This window comes from Lactuca sativa, chromosome 4 (genome assembly GCF_002870075.4).
Source record: "Lactuca sativa cultivar Salinas chromosome 4, Lsat_Salinas_v11, whole genome shotgun sequence".
Taxonomy (NCBI): Eukaryota; Viridiplantae; Streptophyta; class Magnoliopsida; order Asterales; family Asteraceae; genus Lactuca; species Lactuca sativa.
In genome coordinates this window covers 359,997,599-360,017,429 of record NC_056626.2, presented here as the reverse complement: position 1 = coordinate 360,017,429, position 19,831 = coordinate 359,997,599, and the positions used below count along the sequence as shown (strand labels likewise).

Sequence of the window (19,831 nt, the reverse complement as noted above, 5' to 3'; positions counted from 1 at the left end):
TGTTGGTTCTAGATAAACCGATGAGAGAAAGAGAGAGACGAAGGTAAACTATAATTATTTCTAACTTCTAAGTGTATCAAAACTTGATTCGGTATGTTTGTGAGTGGTCCCCCCCCCCACCCAACTTGATAAGGAGATAAGGTGGTAGGCATAGATGGTGAGGAAGAGAGGGATTATGCGACGAGAAGGATGAGGGATCAATGATGGTGGGAGGAGAATGAGAGGACGACGGTGGGAAGAAGGAGAGGATGAGAGTGAGGAGAAGTATATGGAGAAGGTAATGGTAAGACAAATGATAATGATGAGGCAATGATGGTAGTTACAAGGGATGTGGTGGTAGCCGATGATGTAATCGATCGCTAAGTTCTTGGTCGATGATGATGAAGGTAGTGCCAATGGTTACTATGATGGTGGTGGTGGTGGTGGTAAAGCAATAATATGAGCTGGAAATGGTAGTTGGTGCTGATGGTGACGACACCGTGCTTTTGATATGAGGAGGTTTAGGGGAGGTATGTCACGTTTTAGGGATTTAAGCTAGATATATGTGTAATTAACAAATTTGGTTCGTATACTTTTTAGCTTTTACTAATTTATTTCAAGGATAAAATGTCATATATGAAAATCTAACCGTTGACTAGTTAAATTTAATGATCAAAGGACCGTTAGTGTAATTTCTCCAAACCACAATGAAAGTATCTATCAAATTTTCAAAAATTGGATCAAACTATAAAATGGACCAAACCAAAAGGACCATTTCTGTAATTTACTCATGAATAAATAAAAGAGTGAAAGTGATGTTAGGATTGCAATTAGTTAAGGAGTCGCTTCAAATGTTGCCAAACGGCTCCCTCCCAACTACCCTATGCAGCAGTATGCAGCTCCTCAAGACACGAAACACCCAAATCTCCCTATTCACATTCTTTATTCTCAATCCATATTTACATTAATAATATCACATGAATTTACGATAATACATCTAATTCTTAAAAGAATTCTGTTTGCATAAAAGAATCTATTCTCTCCCACTTGTTTATAATTATACAGGTGTATTTGGCAATGTGAAAGTTTAGAAGCTTTTAGCTTTTAAGAAAAAATTCTAATTAAAGAAAAAAATTTGTTTGAAAGTATAAACTTAAAGTTATTATTTTAAATAAAAAACTTATAATCCAAAAGTTATTTCAAGTAGGTTTTTGGAACTTTTAATGTTCAGTTTTTTATGTAATTTTACATTTTTAAAAACTTCCAACTGATTTGACGAACATTTTTACAAAAATAAAAACTATAGCTTTCGGTTTATAGATAGCTTTGACAAACACACCTTCAACCATTTTCTAATTAAAATTTACCTTTCCTTTAACAATCAAATCTAAATTCGTACATTTATTGAAATAGTGTTGATCAATATTCTATTTTGGAAAAATATCAAAAAAAAAAATATGAAAGGTGATAATATTGATCAATTTACAGATAAACTGATAGACACTAGAAAATTTAGTTAAAATGAAACCAGATCAAATAGATTTATAGCCATAATAAAATTGGTCACATAAAAGATCCAAATTGATTGATCGAAGTATTATTATTATTGTTAAGTTATAACATTTTTATAACAATGTTTAATATAATTATTATTTATAAGACGCAAAAAACAATTTGTTTACGGATTCTGAACCTTTTTTACACTAATGTGACCTTTTTTTTTCAACTATTTTCCCTAGGTATTACTTTAAAATACATTGTTTATATATGTACTTAAATCCAATATGCTATAAAAAGTATCAATCCTTGCATATGTAATTAATTTTTATATAATTAATTTTATATGTTTCACAGTTGTCACTTCCATTATATATACAAATATATCAATGAACTCAAAAAGATCACCAATACGCATGTAATATATTAGTAAATGCTTATAATCGAAATATTATACAATATATACTTTTAAAATTATAATATATATTTATTTGGGTAGCTTGAAATGTCAACATACTTAAGCAAACATTAGGTGTCCAAATGCAGCTACTATCTCACTATCACAGATTGGTGCCGTTTTATTGTCATCACCTATCCCTATATTTTAACTAATTTCTCAATATTTATATGATAAGTCTAAAAAACCAATCATATTTATATAGATACTTTCAACCTATATTTAGATATATGTTAATTAAAAATTATTTTAAAATATTTAAATTATTAGTTTGTTCTCTCAAAATCCTTCCTTAAAAACCTTTCATTCCATCATATTTTCTCACACACAAACACATAATGAAAAACATCATTAACAATGGCAACACAAAGCTCATTCTTCTTCATCCCTACATCCAAAAACAAACACATCCAAATCGCCTCTGGCTAATCGCTCTCATCTCGGTGTTCACCATAGCCTCCCTGCTAACCCTAGTCTACACCCGTGAATCCTTCCACACAACCACCACCACCACTACCACGACCATCACTGCCACCACCAACCACCACCACGAACCACTTCCCAAATCGGTAATCAAAGCCCTCATCCACTACGCCGCCACCGCCAACACCACAAACCACATGTCACAAACCGACATCAAACAAATCTCCGATGTCTTAAAACAATGCACAACCCCGTGTAACCTCCTTGTATTTGGGCTCACGCCGGAGACCCTCCTCTGGAACGCCTTGAACCACCATGGACGGACGGTGTTCATTGATGAAAACCGCTACTATGCCGCCTACGTGGAGGAGAAGTTCCCGGAGATTGAAGCGTATGATGTTCAATACACCACAAAAATTAGTGAGCTTAAAGAACTTATCACTTCCGTGCGAGAACAAACGCGCAACGAATGTCGCCCGGTTCAAAATTTGTTATTTTCTGATTGTAAAATTGGATTAAATGATCTTCCTAATCAATTATATGAATTGGATTGGGATGTGATTTTAGTGGATGGTCCACGTGGATATTGGCCGGAGGGCCCAGGGAGTATATCAGCCATCTTCACCGCCGGTGTACTTGCCCGGAGCAAAAAAGGTGGCAACCATAAAACACATGTTTTTGTGCATGATTACAATAGAGAAGTTGAAAGAGTGTCTAGTGAAGAGTTTTTATGTAAAGAGAATTTGGTCAAGTCTTCTAAGGATTTGTTGGCTCATTTTGTGGTGGAGAGAGTGGTGGACGAGGGTGGCAAAAACCAGTTTTGTCACAGCCATCCGGCGGCATCGTAGGCGGACCACCACTCTGGCTCCAACATTTTATTTGACATAAAGAGGCGTAAAAATTTGATTAATCGTGTCATTTTCTCATAATGCATCGAAGGGCTCTCCATAAAATGCGGTTCGACCCTTTGTAATCAAAAACCATTTGTAGCACATAGATTTTTTCGTCATCTACAACAAATTTGATATCAGTAAAATACAAAATAACAGTCTTTTACGATACTAGAAAAACATAATATAACATAAATATTGAGTTCTCATTGTATTATGACAAATTGGACAAGTTTTCTAGGTCTATTTTGAACGTCCCGCATTGTTTCATATTTTGTTAATGGGACAAAGAATACAACTTTTGTCCTATCGACATGAGTTACGGTTTTAGTTTAAATGTTTAATGCACACCAAACGCAGTACAATGCTATCCTGTCTGAGTCTAGACAGTGTCCTTGACATAAAGTGGCCTCGAAACACCAAGTTCTCGAAGCCGATCCACCATACCATAAAGAAACTCAAAGCTAAGAATCGATTGAGCATTAAAATCAGCTCTCACATGCGGATGAACCCTAAACCACTCCCCTAACATCTTATGAACATGAGCCCTAATCATCCTCCATGGCACCGGGTATTTCTCACATAACTTCAAATACTCAACAACCAAATCCGCTTGATCTAACTTTGCGTCACGAATCCCATCTCCACCGTCGGATACCCAATCAACGGTCCTAAACCCTGCAAACAACGCAGGGTTTTCTAGTAGGGTTTCAGCTGAAAGCACCCCATCGACACCCGTCTCTTCCAAACAACGTGTCACATCATCCATGTGGCGGATATTTCCATTTGCAAGAACGGGTATTCGAAGCGCGTTTTTAACCGCCCGAATCGCGTCCCAATTTGCGCGGATTTTTTTCCCGTCTTTTTCGTCACGGGTGCGTCCGTGTACTGCTAAAAGGGCACAACCGGCATTTTCCAACATTTTTGCGTAGTTTAAAGTGTCTTGTAAGTTTGGGAAGAGTCGGATTTTGCAAGATACGGGGACGTTGAGGTTAAGAGCTAATTTTTCAACTAAGGATTTCACGAGAGGGAGTTTTTCCATTAGGAATGCTCCGTAGTTTCCTCTTTTGGCAATACGTTGTGGGCACCTGAATTTCGAAGAAATGTGTGTATATAAGGAAAAATACTGAAAAGTTATCGATTTAGCCACTTAACTATTATATTCTTTATGATTATTATAATTACGGTGGTTAAATCCATAAAAAATAATAGTTTAGTAGCTAAATTGATAAATAGTGAAGGTTTATTCGTGTTTTATGCAGTACAACATGTTCAGTCTAATGCAGTACAACATGTTCAGTTTCATGGATATGTATTAGCTTTTGTGCAGGAGTTTTAATAAATAAGTGAGTTTGCTAAAATATTATTCAGATCTAATAGACCTAGTGCCACAAATTAACATCTTATCTTTACAAAAAAAAAGAAAAAAAAAATCTAATGTGTGGTTATTACTTATTACTTGTTTACTACAACCATTTCTGGATCATCTTCTTGACTGATATTATTTGATGTCTTATTAGAATTGTTGCATCTGATGTTACATGGTAAATTAGTCAAACAAGTACCCTAAATTGCTCTGATTAAGTAATGAAAGTTAAGATTTGATGAAATATTTAAAGAGAATTCGAAAAGCTTACCCCAAATTAATGTCAACGTAATCACAATAAGGCTCCACTTTTCGAGCTGCTTCCAGTAAAGTGTCTGGATCATTCGCACAAAATTGAACAAACAATGGCCGATCTTCCTGCATATTTCAGCGAACAGGAACCATAATTAGTATATTACATAACAAGCATCTTAATTTCTAAGAATTACAGTTGCAATCAGATGTTAATAACGAAGAAGGTTGAATATGAGTGTATGTGCAGATTGTTCTTACCTTGCAGGTAGTGAATTCCTGAGATCGATACTTCTCGTTCTCACTGAAGATACGAGAGTGAAGCATAGGAGTGTAAGCAGCTTCAGCGCCATATTTCCGACATAATAATCGGAAAGGAAGCTCCGAATTATCGACCATCGGTGCTACAATTAGCTTGGGCTCACCGAGCTTCTTCCAATGTGCCCATGCTCTCTCGATTCTGGCACCTGTTGTCAAGCAGCCATTCGGATTATCCAACAATGAAGATTCGTGATTCGCTACTGACTCTGGAGAAAAGGGGTTTGTTGTTTCGGAGCAGATGTGGTCGTCGGGGTTGTCGGGTATGGATTCCGAGGTGTGTTGGCATGGATCTAGGGTTTGAGTAACGGAACTAAACGCCATGACTGGATTGTTGATTGGTAAGCTAATGAAGACGATGGCTTTTTCCGGGGAAAGGTCCGGATATCATGAGAAGGCGGCGATAGGAAAAGCAACGCCGTCCAGGATACAGTTAGCCTGGTAGGTCTCTTTGGTGTATTTCATCTTCACCTGTGAAATCGGGTGGACCGGGTTCGGTTCGGTTTAGATCATATTATTCAAACTTTATATCCTCTTACACATACACCAAAATATTACTATTAAACTAACTATTTCATTATTATTTTTTTATAAATTTAACAAAAGTAACTATTATTTTCATAATTTAAAAACCAACCAATGTGTTCCGAATATGAAATTACTGACCCTTTTAAGCCCATTTATGTGGCTCATTTTATAAGCCCATTTATGTGGCTCATTTTATATATATATATATATATATATATATATATATATATATATATATATATATATATATATATATTAAAGCACATGGAAGGTTTCAACAGAAAACTTTCCATGTTTATACTTTTAACATTATATTTTTATTTTTTTTAATTTTGCCACTAAAGTTTCAATAAACTTTTCATTTTTATAGTTTTGCCACTTTATTTTTATTTTTTCATATTTTTGTCACTAAACTTTCATTTTTACTTCTTTAAAACCCTTTTTCTTTATTCTTTTATAATTTTACCACTTTATTTTTACTTTTTTATAATTTTGTCACTAAAGTTTCAACAAACTATTTTTCTTTATAGTTTTTGTACTTTACTTTTACTAATTTTGCCACTAAAGTTTCAACAAACTTTTCCTCTTTATAATTTCTACACTTTATTTTTAATTCTTTATATTTTTGCCACTAAATTTTCACCCGTGCAACGCACGGACCTTTTCCTAGTTCTATATAAATAAAGGCGAGAATTAATGACGGACACGATAAAAGTAGACAGCAAGAAATGAAATTTGGACCGAATAGAAATTTAGATATGCGTCAAGTGTAAAAAACACAATGTTATATCGTGCTTGTTTGTGTTTAAATTTCAATATGAAATTAACATGATTTAGCATTTGTGTGTTGTGGTTTTCGTGTTATTTATGATTAAATGTTAATTAAATAAAATAATCGTTATTTTATGTTATCTTTGTCGTATTGTGTCGTATCTGTTGGGTTTTAATCGGTTTGTTTTCGTGTTAGTGAAAAAAAAAACGACATCATGTTGTGTCGTGTCCGTGTCATATAAAACTTTGTTGTGTCAAACAAAAAACACGACACATTATATAAATGAGACTCGTAGTTCTTATTTGAATGATATTTTAGGAAAATCTTAAGATTCTCCAACTCAAGCTTTGAAGTTTTTTTTATTTTGTTCTTTCTCAAGAAAAAAAAATGTATTTTGCGAACCATCTTAATTTCATATGTTTTTACTTAGATTTTATATCAAAACTACGGAAGGATTTTTTTACAAAGTTAAATAGAGTTTTTTTGGTCATTACATATATAGGGTTTCCTTGAAACGACGATTAGGAGGGAGGAAAAAGCGCAACAATTTTTATGAAAATTGACAAGTAATGAAAGTAAACCCAACGATCCATCATCACGCTTCATTACAACTTCCTTTAAGTTCTCCAACTCCTCCTCCATAACACTCTGCAACAAATATCAAACTGAATAGTGACTGTGAGACAAACTATCAAATGGAGAAGGGTAACAATGGTCAAGAATGTGTAAATCTACAAGCAGCAAAACAAAAGTGTCAACTAAAAAGTCAGCATATGCAATTATATAATTACATAAAACATGAAAATAAATAAGGTAATACAGAAAGCCTATCTGATTAGGAAAACTACGAAGGTGTGGTAGCCTCTAGCCTGTATTTCCTTGGAAAATCCATAAATAAAATAAAAGTTATTTGTATTTAGAAGGATACTCTTAAAATGTTCTTTATAAAGTACACTTTCTTGCTTTGCTTCAACTATGAATTAGAATGATCATATATCTATCCAACCTAATATATCAAACACAAATTAACCATATATTTGCAATCCTTTTAGCATGAATTATAACACTTCCCATCAATAAAATTTAATATAAAACATCAAAGTTGAAAGTGGACTATGCAATTATTTTTTGAGAATATTTGAAAGTGGTTTTCAATGGCACCACCATCTTGACACGACACTAAAGTTCTAATTGTTAAAATCAAAACATATTTTAATTAGTTACAAATTAGAAATTGAAATCTATCCTTTCTTTCTTGCAACCAAACACATGTTCGGAATGGAATTGAATTCCAATTCCGGTCAAATCCATTCAAGTAAAAAGAATATACAATTAATATATATGAAAGAAAATGAAGAAACAATTGCTTCATGTATGTGATTATGAAACTAACCTGTGAATGTGAATGAACCATTGCTTATTGCAGCAAGAAACATAAACAGTTTATCAGAATTATGCAATATGATTAATAACCCCAAATTCAAAAACCATACAATCAAATATTCAAATCGTAAATGTTTTTCAAATTGGAAGTTTTTCCTTTAAATCTACTTTCAAATTGAATGAGTGGAGAAACATAATTATATATACATATTAAACTTGGACAATCCTTAGGAACAATACCTAACCAGGGTACTGTTCCTTGGGTTCCCTTCCTAACCATGGTAACCGCCCCCATCACCGTTCATCTACGTTTACTCACCGCCTCCCTCGCCCAATCACATACACTTGCTTCCACCGTCTTCTATTCCTTTCATCTGACTCCGTCTTTTGGAGACGATTCCTTACATTCCCTACCCGCCTCCAAAACCACCACCTCACTCTGTTGTATTTCTTCTATACCTCAAATATTATGTTCTTTTTCTATACCTCACTACCAACTTGATTCCGGTTGATCAGAATCAACGAATTCCTAACCGACTGCTTTCCATCGTTTTGCTCCAACGCTTACTGCTACTCAACATCTTCACCAATGGTGGTGTTGACTACAGAGGACGTCCGCTTTTTAGATTCTACGAATCCATTCCACACCACCGTTTCACTCAACTCAGGCGGAAGAAAGATGGGGGAAGTTGGATATAGATGGTCGGACCGTCACTCCAATACACGGTATGTAATTCCAACCCGTCGTCTGGCTAGGGTTTCTTACTGCGATTCAAAGCTGGGAGTATCAGCTTTGTTCGTTGTCTCCTTCTTTCACCGACATAACGACTTTGTGTTATATCCTTTTTATTTTTGAACATTCAAAACCTTCACGACGAAGAAGACGAAGAGCAATCGAAATCATCTGCTCCATCAGATTTTCAGAAAGTCTTACACCACCGGTGCTACCAGCGGAACCCCACATAGGTAATCTTTTACATATTATTTACTTTCAAGTCTCAATTACTTCTCCAAATCCAAATGATTTACTGTTTTTTCTTTGGGGTGTTGTTTCTTCTATTAATATGAAATTTCTTTAGTAGTAAACTTTGAAGAAGGGCATCTGGGTTCTCCTTCCTCCATCTCTGATTACAAGTGATGTCTACCCATCAGTTTAGCTTCTATTATGCGCTTCAAGACCAAAAGCTATGTTGCTCACTGTTGCTATAACCACCATCTCTTGGTATTCTTTGATATTTGTCAAAAAATAAATTATTGATGGCCACTTAAGGTAATTTTATGGTCATGTACGATTGAATAACAATTTTTGCTCTTTTTTGTTTTGCCGCCTTTGTTCAAACCATACGCGACTACAGTTTCCCTTACGTGCATCCAAATACAGTACACTCGACAGCACAACATAAATCCAAAAGTATATTAGTTGATTGAGGAAATTAGGGCAATACAATAAAGGAATGGGTGACATATCAAAGCATGATGTGACATCCCCAAAATCTCGGCCAGAAAAGACCGGTTTCATTTATGCTTTTTAAACATTTTTAGAGTAATTTCTTTTGATTTAAAAGAGTTGCGGAATTTGTTCCCAAAAACAAAATATGATAAATGTAACGACCAAAATTTCAAAACAATTTAAAACTTTTCAAAAACTACTCATTTTAATAACGTTGTTACAAAAAGGTTTTCAATACATTATTTAACAGAGTATTTTCCCAGGTTCATATCATAAAACATCAACGCGAGGAACGGTACGATCACGCCTTTGCCTTGTCACAGACTCCTGAGAACCTGAGAACATAAAACCACAACTGTAAGCCCGAAAGCTTAGTGAGATACCCCCAAAATACCAACCACATATACGCCTTTCCAGACCACGACCTTCCGGTCCAAAACATATCGCCTTCCGGCCCATAACGCAATGCCTTCCGGCCCATAAGATATTGCCTTCCGGCCCATAACATATTGCCTTCCGGCCCACAGCATAATAAGCATACATATCAGCATAAAGGCATACATAACCTAACAGGACATAGAACGACCCTGCATACCGGGTCACACCCCAGGTCTAGCAATCATACGCATAACACATAATCATATAACAGTTCACAGTCAGCAATCGATCAACAGACCACATAACATAGCATTACTCTATTCAAGATACCGGCCTAGCCGGTCACTAGCATAACATCACCCTACGAATCAGTCAACATACTAAATGCACACATACGCCTTTCCAGGCCATGACCTTCCGGTCCACATAGCAATGCCTTCCGGCCCACAACATGTAATGCCTTCCGGCCTGCAACATATAACGCCTTCCGGCCCATATCATAACAACTGACAACCACCTGAATTTCCATCCGATAAAAGGTTGGCCTTGGTGCCATACCCTAGCGAGATAGTGAGGATAACTCACCTCGAAACTGCCGACTGAACAGATAGCTCAAGCTGCTCCGATCACTGATATGATCTCCACCTCTGGACAACCACCAATGCACTGAACTCAAACAATAAACAACAATTACCAAAATACCCCTGGAATCACTGGTCAACCCTTGGTCAAAGACAAGGTCAAAGTCAACCCCTGACTGACCCTACTCGCCGATTCAACCCTATGACTCGCCGAGTCCCCATAATCAGAACTTCACTCAATCCGCGATCTAACTCGCCGGGTCACCCCGAGACTCGCTGAGTTCAACAACTCTGAGTCCACTCGCCCTCAACTCACCGATTCTCTAATATTCCCTTTCTACACGTCGAGTATCCCCCTTGACTCGACGAGTTCCTCCTGGAAGAATCGCGGGGCCACCCCGACTCAACTCGCCGAGTCTGAAGAACAACTCGGCGAGTCCCAGTTAATCTTCAAGCTACTCGCCGAGTCTGTCCATCGGGCTCGGCGAGTCCATGCCATGCAACCGCTCAAACTGCTTTCTAAGGTCAGATCTGCTCCGACAATTCATAGGTCTGGCCTTCCTAGACTGGTTCATCACGTGAAGTCCTCATTTCGGTGCTCATAATACACTCCATGACTCATAATTCACATTTTGACCTAAGGCATAAGGATTCCAATCCAAAACCTCCATTGATTCCCGAAAAGCTCAGGCATGGGACATTCTGGACTTCCAAGGGTCCCAATATAGGGTTCCAATCGCTTGGGGGACTAAGGAAACACTCAATCTAGCCACAAAAGGGTTCAATAAACCCTAAATCCATATGCACATCAACATAGAAGGGAACAACTCGGAATATTACCTGAATAACGTTGCTCTGTGTCCCCAACCCTCAGAATATGGCTTCTCCTGTTGTTCTCTTAACCAAGCCTCCTCCTCCTTGCACAATAACACTTCCAAGATCAATAATGGTCTTCTACCTTGCTCCAGATGCTCACAATCGAATTAGGGTTTCTCTCAAAGGACTAGGGTGAACAATGACGGCCATAAGGCCCCTGATATATGTCCCAAACCTGGACGGTTAGGGTTTCGCTAAACAGCGCGGACTCGCCGAGTCCATATCCGGACTCGTCGAGTCCAGTCGCGAACCCGCGACCAGATCTGCGATCCTACTCGGCGAGTCTGAGCTCCAACTCGCCGAGTCCCCTCTTAAAACACCCAAAATCATAAATATAACAATACCTGGAATTCCGGGCTGTTACAACTCTCCCCCACTAGGACTAGACTTTGCCCTCGAAGTCTCACTCTGAAAATAGCTCCGGATGCTGCTCCCGCATCTCACGCTCCGGCTCCCAGGTCATTTCCGATCCCTTCCGGTGCTGCCACTGAACTAACACTAGAGGTATCTCCTTATTCCTCAGAACCTTGATCTTCCGATCTCTGATAGCCACTGGTCTCTTGGCATAATTCAGGCTCGCATCCACCTGAATGTCCTCTAATGGAGCTACTGCTGTCTCATCGGCTATACACTTTCTCAATTGCGACACATGAAAAGTGTCGTGGATCTGTCTCAATTCCGTTGGCAACTCCAAACGGTAGGCCACCTGTCTACCCTCGCAATCACACGAAAAGGCCCAACATACCGAGGCCCCAACTTGCCCCTCTTCCTGAATCGAATCACTCCTTTCCAAGGAGAGACCTTCAGGAGTACGAAGTCGCCGACCTGAAACTCAAGCTCGGACCGACGTCTGTCTGCATAACTTTTCTGTCGGCTCTGGGCGGTCAATAACCTCTGTCTAACCTGCTGAATCTGCTCTGTCGACTGAAGCACGATCTCTGTACTGCCCATCACTCTCTGTAACCGAGAATTACCCAAGATGCAACTCTGCTCTAAATCTCAACGATCACTCGACCCATAAGGGTTAGGAAACCATGAACCACCGGATCCCCGATCCAAAGCCCACTTTGTCCATTCCGGACCGACTGAGAGACCCATTCTCACTCTCAGGGCAACTCTCACGAGTTCTCCTCTTGCAATCACATACACATGCTGAACTAGCCCCAACACCCACAGGTTGGAAGACCCGATACACTGATGATATCCTCGAACATCTCCCAGGATGAACCACTAATATCCACCCTATACCCTGATCAGAATCACACTGAAAATTCAAGATTCTCTCTCCCCATGCATCCCTTCTGAGCCTCAACAGACATCCCAAACCGGATGAGTTCCTACTTCACTGCCGCGAACACGATGCTCAAAACCATACTCAAAATACTCTAACCATAACTCTGCTCTGCAGCTTTCACTTTCGTGAACTTGCACTCCCCTTTGGAGTTACACACCTTTCTCTTTTCCTTTTCCAAGGAACCCTCTTGGCCATAATGCCACCCCCTACCGGTGCCACGGTGCTCGCCCCAAGCGACGCCACCCTTTTTGCGTAACCGCTATTCACATACTCTGGCTCTCATTGCAGGGGCTCTCAAGCCCATGCACTCTCTCCACTCCACAAAATCATTACCTCAACTAAACAAAATCACTAGCCCGGGGCCAGACCTTCCAATGTAATCACACTGCAACATACACAATCCGAAATCTCAAACTGATCCAACAATACCATCAGAATCCCCAGCATGACTGGACCGACTCTCATAACACACACTAGCCACTCGAGGCTATATCTCTGTGGGTCCGTACACCCAAACTCTGTGAACCCTCAGGTTCTAACTCTGGGAACCTTCCGGTTCCAACTCTAGAAACATGCACACCATAAATCCCGTGGGATTAATGCAGTACAACCCATCACGTACATCAAGCATACAAATACTCTGATCACATAACCCCGGTTACTTACTCAAACTTGATCCCGGCCTGCTCCCAGGCCTCCACAATCAAATGCCCTAGGTCTGTATCCCGCCCCGCATACCCGACGCTCGCTCTCGTCAGCCTATTCTCTGAGCTGACAGAACACTGTTGAATCCCAACAGCTAAGCACCCTCACATACTCTTCGATCTCCCGGAGAATTCTCCAGTTCTCCCCCACTTAAAGTACTGACTAACAACCACCAAACTATAACCATACCAACCTTCAGGGAACAACGGATACCAAAACGAAAACCCGAAACACCAATCCATAACCATGCCAAACCCGCGAAACAACGAATACCGCATCGAAATCCACACAAATACCAGCACAAACAATACGCCACAATAAACGCAAGATAACAAGACATCAAGAAAGCAACATACCCGCAGCTGCCTCCGGCACTGCTCCGACTCCCTCTGCCGCAAGCTGATAAGCACGACCCTGAGCCCTTGGGGCTCCGCTCCATCCTGTCCTCCTCCTGAACTCCTCAAGGTAGCCGGTGCTAGAGCCTGCACCGGTCCTGCAGAAAGCTGTGGACAGTTGACCCTCAAATGTCCAACCTGCCGACAATGATAACAAATCCTCAAATCCCGAATCGGCATTGACTGCCGATAATCCCGCGCATAGTGCCTCTCCTTTCCACACTTGCGGCACGCACCACCGGACCAACAAACTCCGGTGTGACCCCTCCCACACTTCCCACAAGTGTGGCCGCTCCGATCCCCCACTCTAACATCAACGGTCCTGGACCGTTTCGGCGCCGGCTGCGACTGCATCGGAGCCTGCCTCAGCTCACACAACTGCAACTCAACCTCTAACTCACGCCGCATGGCGGCCTCCTGTAACTCCAACAAGGTCTCGCACCTCTGCGCAGACACGAACTGTCTGATATCACCCTTGAGCATACTCAGATATCGGGACATCTGAGCCTGCTCCGAAGCGAACTCAGGGCAAAACATCGCCCTCTCAACACGCATCCTGGTGACCTCAGTCACCGACTCCGAATCCTGCTTCAGCTCAAGGAACTCCCGAGCCAATCTCTCTCTCTCATCCCACGGAACATAGCGAGTACTGAACATTTCTCTGAACTGATCCCATGAAACCGCAGCCCTCTGCGCATTGAAATATGACCCCGTGGTCAATCTCCACCAATCCTTCGCCCCGAGCCTCAATAGGTTCAGAGCAGACCTCACCCTCTGATCAGCAGGGCATAAACTCGTGGAGAAACACCCCTCCACGTCTGATAACCATCACATAGCAACAATCGGGTCCTGAACCCCATCGAATGTGGGAGGCTTCGTATAATAGAAGTCCCGATACTGAAAACCCCGACTAGCTCCTCCCCTTGCCGCTGCTACAGCCGATGTAGCCGCCGCGGCAGCCGTCTCTGCGAGAGCCGCATAGCGCTCATCAAAATACTCAACCATGGCGGTCTTGATCGACCCAAACAGTTCCGGCAACTCAGCCCGGAACAATGCAGCAACCTCATCATGCAGGATCTTGCGAATCCTCGCATCCAACTCGCTCGTGCTCATCTGATCGATAACCTCAGACGGTACCGATCCACCCGGAACTCCCTCTCCAGCTCCCGATCCTGATCCGGATCCACTCTCCTCATGCCTCAAAATCTCCATACTGGAAGACACCAAACCAAAACTCAGACTCATCCCACAAACCTGGGATCCAACTCTCGCAACCCAACCCTAGAGATTATGGTTTCCCTGATACGCGTATGGGTCCTGTGCTTTCAGTAGTACGGGCCCATACTACCTTCCACACCTACCCATATTTGTATGAAGTACTACCACAATACCCTAGAGAACATGCATAACGACTATCAACCCTCACCACTAGAGGAACACTGAGAATCTCCCATAAGGGACCCTAGGCTACAGGCATCACAAATCAGACAACATTATCATGAATTCCTGAAGATCCCTAGCCTAACTCTAGCATGCTGTTCTATCAAGCTCAATAAAACAAATATCATGTATGGTATCTTGGGGTTACTTATTGGCTCCGGCTGATCGTACCTCCGCGTCCTCCTTTTACTAAATTTGAAAACCATCTTAATTTCTCTTTTTAAAATCCTCCTCGATTTGAGACTGGAGTCACACGAATGTTCCCCCAATTCACTCAAACCAAGGCTCTGATACCAACTTGTAACGACCAAAATTTCAAAACAATTTAAAACTTTTCAAAAACCACTCATTTTAATAACGTTGTTACAAAAAGGTTTTCAATACATTATTTAACAGAGTATTTTCCCAGGTTCATATCATAAAACATCAACGCGAGGAACGGTACGATCACGCCTTTGCCTTGTCACAGACTCCTGAGAACCTGAGAACATAAAACCACAACTGTAAGCCCGAAAGCTTAGTGAGATAACCCCAAAATACCAACCACATATACGCCTTTCCAGGCCACGACCTTCCGGTCCAAAACATATCGCCTTCCGGCCCATAACGCAATGCCTTCCGGCCCATAAGATATTGCCTTCCGGCCCATAACATATTGCCTTCCGGCCCACAGCATAATAAGCATACATATCAGCATAAAGGCATACATAACCTAACAGGACATAGAACGACCCTGCATACCAGGTCACACCCCAGGTCTAGCAATCATACGCATAACACATAATCATATAACAGTTCACAGTCAGCAATCGATCAACAAACCACATAACATAGCATTACTCTATTCAAGATACCGGCCTAGCCGGTCACTAGCATAACATCACCCTACGAATCAGTCAACATACTAAATGCACACATACGCCTTTCCAGGCCATGACCTTCCGGTCCACATAGCAATGCCTTCCGGCCCACAACATGTAATGCCTTCCGGCCTGCAACATATAACGCCTTCCGGCCCATATCATAACAACTGACAACCACCTGAATTTCCATCCGATAAAAGGTTGGCCTTGGTGCCATACCCTAGCGAGATAGTGAGGATAACTCACCTCGAAACTGCCGACTGAACAGATAGCTCAAGCTGCTCCGATCACTGATATGATCTCCACCTCTGGACAGCCACCAATGCACTGAACTCAAACAATAAACAACAATTACCAAAATACCCCTGGAATCACTGGTCAACCCTTGGTCAAAGACAAGGTCAAAGTCAACCCCTGACTGACCCTACTCGCCGAGTCAACCCTATGACTCGCCGAGTCCCCATAATCAGAACTTCACTCAATCCGCGATCTAACTCGCCGAGTCACCCTGAGACTCGCCATGTTCAACAACTCTGAGTCCACTCGCCCTCAACTCACCGATTCTCTAAGATTCCCTTTCTACACGTCGAGTATCCCCCTTGACTCGACGAGTTCCTCCTGGAAGAATCGCGGGGCCACCCCGACTCAACTCGCCGAGTCTGAAGAACAATTCGGCGAGTCCCAGTTAATCTTCAAGCTACTCGCCGAGTCTGTGCATCGGGCTCGGCGAGTCCATGCCATGCAACCGCTCAAACTGCTTTCTAAGGTCAGATCTGCTCCGACAATTCATAGGTCTGGCCTTCCTAGACTGGTTCATCACGTGAAGTCCTCATTTCGGTGCTCATAATACACTCCATGACTCATAATTCACATTTTGACCTAAGGCATAAGGATTCCAATCCAAAACCTCCATTGATTCCCGAAAAGCTCAGGCATGGGACATTCTGGACTTCCAAGGGTCCCAATATAGGGTTCCAATCGCTTGGGGGACTAAGGAAACACTCAATCTAGCCACAAAAGGGTTCAATAAACCCTAAATCCATATGCACATCAACATAGAAGGGAACAACTCAGAATATTACCTGAATAACGTTGCTCTGTGTCCCCAACCCTCAGAATATGGCTTCTCCTGTTGTTCTCTTAACCAAGCCTCTTCCTCCTTGCACAATAACACTTCCAAGATCAATAATGGTCTTCTACCTTGCTCCAGATGCTCACAATCGAATTAGGGTTTCTCTCAAAGGACTAGGGTGAACAATGACGGCCATAAGGCCCCTGATATATGTCCCAAACCTGGACAGTTAGGGTTTCGCTAAACAGCACGGACTCGCCGAGTCCATATCCGGACTCGTCGAGTCCAGTCGCGAACCCGCGACCAGATCTGCGATCCTACTTGGCGAGTCTGAGCTCCAACTCGCCGAGTCCCCTCTTAAAACACCCAAAATCATAAATATAACAATACCTGGAATTCCGGGCTGTTACAATAAAATAATATTTATCAAAGCATTTCATCAAGAGATGCATTTTCATTATATAATCAAAACTCGGGATGTCATGTTCCGATACAGACCATAAAGCATAAACGATAACATTACAAGTCATTCAACAAATATATACATATATACAGACTTGTAAACAAAACAAGTTGATGATTCATCCATCTTTATGCTCTTGCGCCACTTCCTGTAATACAAATAAACTGAGTGGGTCAGGCTTGGGGGCCTGGTGAGCATATAGGGTTTTCAACCCACAATAAATAATTATATTTAATTTCAACAATCAACAATAACCCGATTACCCATTCCCGTTATCCTCACTTTACGTTCCTAAAACAACATCTGTTATAAGGAACTTAATTTAGGATTTTCATCGAGACGGACATTACTGTAGAGGGGCTTCCTCAACAATAAGTGTCCTAAAGGCAACCATGTGGGGGATAGAGTACACCGGTGAACACATCGTTCACAACACCTATAGATTATGAGCCTGCTAGCGTTCCACATGACTGTCTAGATTAGTCTGTGGTCGTCATCCATACTCTGCTGAATGACTAGAATAACACCAACACCGAGGCCTCTCATCAATTTATTTCATTGCACACCAACTGTCTACCCATGTTTTACCCAACATATTAGTAGATAAAAATATACATGTTTTATACATAATTTTTAAAAGAAAAACTGTATAGCATGCTCTTTCAATACTCCATCCAAATAGAAAGTAATACTTAAACACATAACAAGAAATTTCAAGGAGAGTCATATAAGTCTATGTGTTAGAAGGTAATAATAATACCCTCACACAACCCGTATTCTTAAATACATTCAACGATTACTTGTATAATATCGTGTATTGAAAAGGGACTATACACTCACCTGATCAGAAGATGATCGGACAGCACTACGACTTGCAGAAGTAGTATTCTTCGGTAGATCTGGAAGATCTTCACAAAAAAACCGGGCTCCTCGCGGGCAGGGCTTCGGCTCGGAAATCTCACTTCTCAGGATCCTCGGGGCTTCGGAACTTGCTTCGGGGCTCGGGAATGATACCAGGGCTTCGGGATATGATTGGCATGCAAATCGAGGCAAAAACTAGAGAGAAAGGAAGAAAAATCGCAAGGAAAATGGCTGATCTCGAGTTCTATTTATAGGCTGTTGGGTCTGGGATTACGCTGGACGTAATTTCCAAGTACGCGGGGCGTAATTTGGTTACGCTGGGCGTACTTCGATGTCACTGCATGCGTCATTTGGTGGCACTCGAGTATTGGTCAGGCAACTTGCACCCCTCTGAATACGTTGGGCGTACTCAAATTACGCTCGGCGTAATTTGACTCGTCAAACTTCTAAATTGCGTAACTTTTGCATACGAGCTCCGTTTTTGACGTTCTTTATGTCCACGCGTAAGTCAGACCATACTCTACAACTTTCATTTAGACTCCGTTGGCTAGTTTTGAATTTATTTTTATTATTTATTTTTAGTAGGCCGGGACAGAAAAACTTCGCTAGAAATTCATAACTTCTTCGTCTGACGTCCATTTCCGTCTGTCTTTTCACCAAAGCACTACTATCAACGAGATCTTCGATTCTCGTTTAGATTGTTTTGGCTAAAACTCGATCGATCTCAATTCGAACTTTTGGGCTGTTTACAGCTAAGCTGAAACTTCGAAAAATCATGACTTCCTCATATGAAGTCAGATTTAGGCGTTCTTTTTATGCATGCTCTCGGTTGAACATTATCTATGTCTTTTGTGTTGATCACTAAGTCTAAATATCACTCCTTCGTAAATTCACTATTTACGTCACGCTGTGCCACACCGGTTTTGTCGCGAAACTTCGATAGGTCATAACTTCTTCGTTATAACTCGGATTTCGGCATTCATTATATATTCGGAAACCTCGCCTCAACCACTACATCTTCGTGCAAAGATATCGGACATATCTCACACTTTAAGTTTGACGCTTATTTTATTCTTAATTTATTAAATTATAATAATTAAGAAAATAAACACATAATTCACATAATTCACAAATATTACATTCTTATTATTTCAAATTGGGTTACAAAGGTTAACCTCGACTATTACATTGCTAAAAAATGGCAAGCCCAGAAACACGGGCGTTACACATGAGTGGTTTAAAATTGTCATCTAGTTAGTGGAGGTTAGTAGCGAACAGAAGTGGGTCAGAAATCAGAAAGAACGGAGACGTGGAAACGTTAAACAAACAGGAAATCGGGGATCGAATAAGAATATAGCAAACAATCCCTACATCAGATTTCCGATTTTTACCAATAAAAGGGAGAAGTTCAAGTACCTGAAATAGGATAGGCAGAGGTTGGCAGCTCTATTTGAGACAACAGCGGGAGAGGTGGTGGTCGGCGGAGGGAACTGGTTCGACGTTGTGTGGAGGGAGGAATGTCACACCCCCGAACCAGACGACGGAAACGTCCGGGGGCTTGTGCGTGACTTCATCTTGAAATATCATT

At 40.9% G+C, this 19,831-nt stretch overlaps 2 protein-coding genes across 2 annotated transcripts; one reads left to right on the top strand and one right to left on the bottom strand.

The window, feature by feature from the left end:
- The first annotated feature begins 2,183 nt into the window (after nt 1-2,183).
- LOC111909898 (protein IRX15-LIKE) lies at nt 2,184-3,412 on the top strand. Its single transcript, XM_023905681.3, has one exon. The coding sequence runs from the start codon at nt 2,272-2,274 to the stop codon at nt 3,202-3,204; it is 933 nt and encodes a 310-aa protein (XP_023761449.1). The 5' UTR covers nt 2,184-2,271; the 3' UTR covers nt 3,205-3,412.
- A 21-nt stretch (nt 3,413-3,433) lies between these two features.
- On the bottom strand, nt 3,434-5,674 carry LOC111909897 (uncharacterized). Its single transcript, XM_023905680.3, has 3 exons — nt 5,126-5,674; nt 4,884-4,990; nt 3,434-4,334 (listed from the first exon to the last, which is right to left on the bottom strand). Exons 1-3 carry the CDS (start codon nt 5,504-5,506, stop codon nt 3,629-3,631), a joined length of 1,194 nt encoding a protein of 397 aa, XP_023761448.1. The 5' UTR covers nt 5,507-5,674; the 3' UTR covers nt 3,434-3,628.
- Between the last annotated feature and the right edge of the window lie 14,157 nt (nt 5,675-19,831).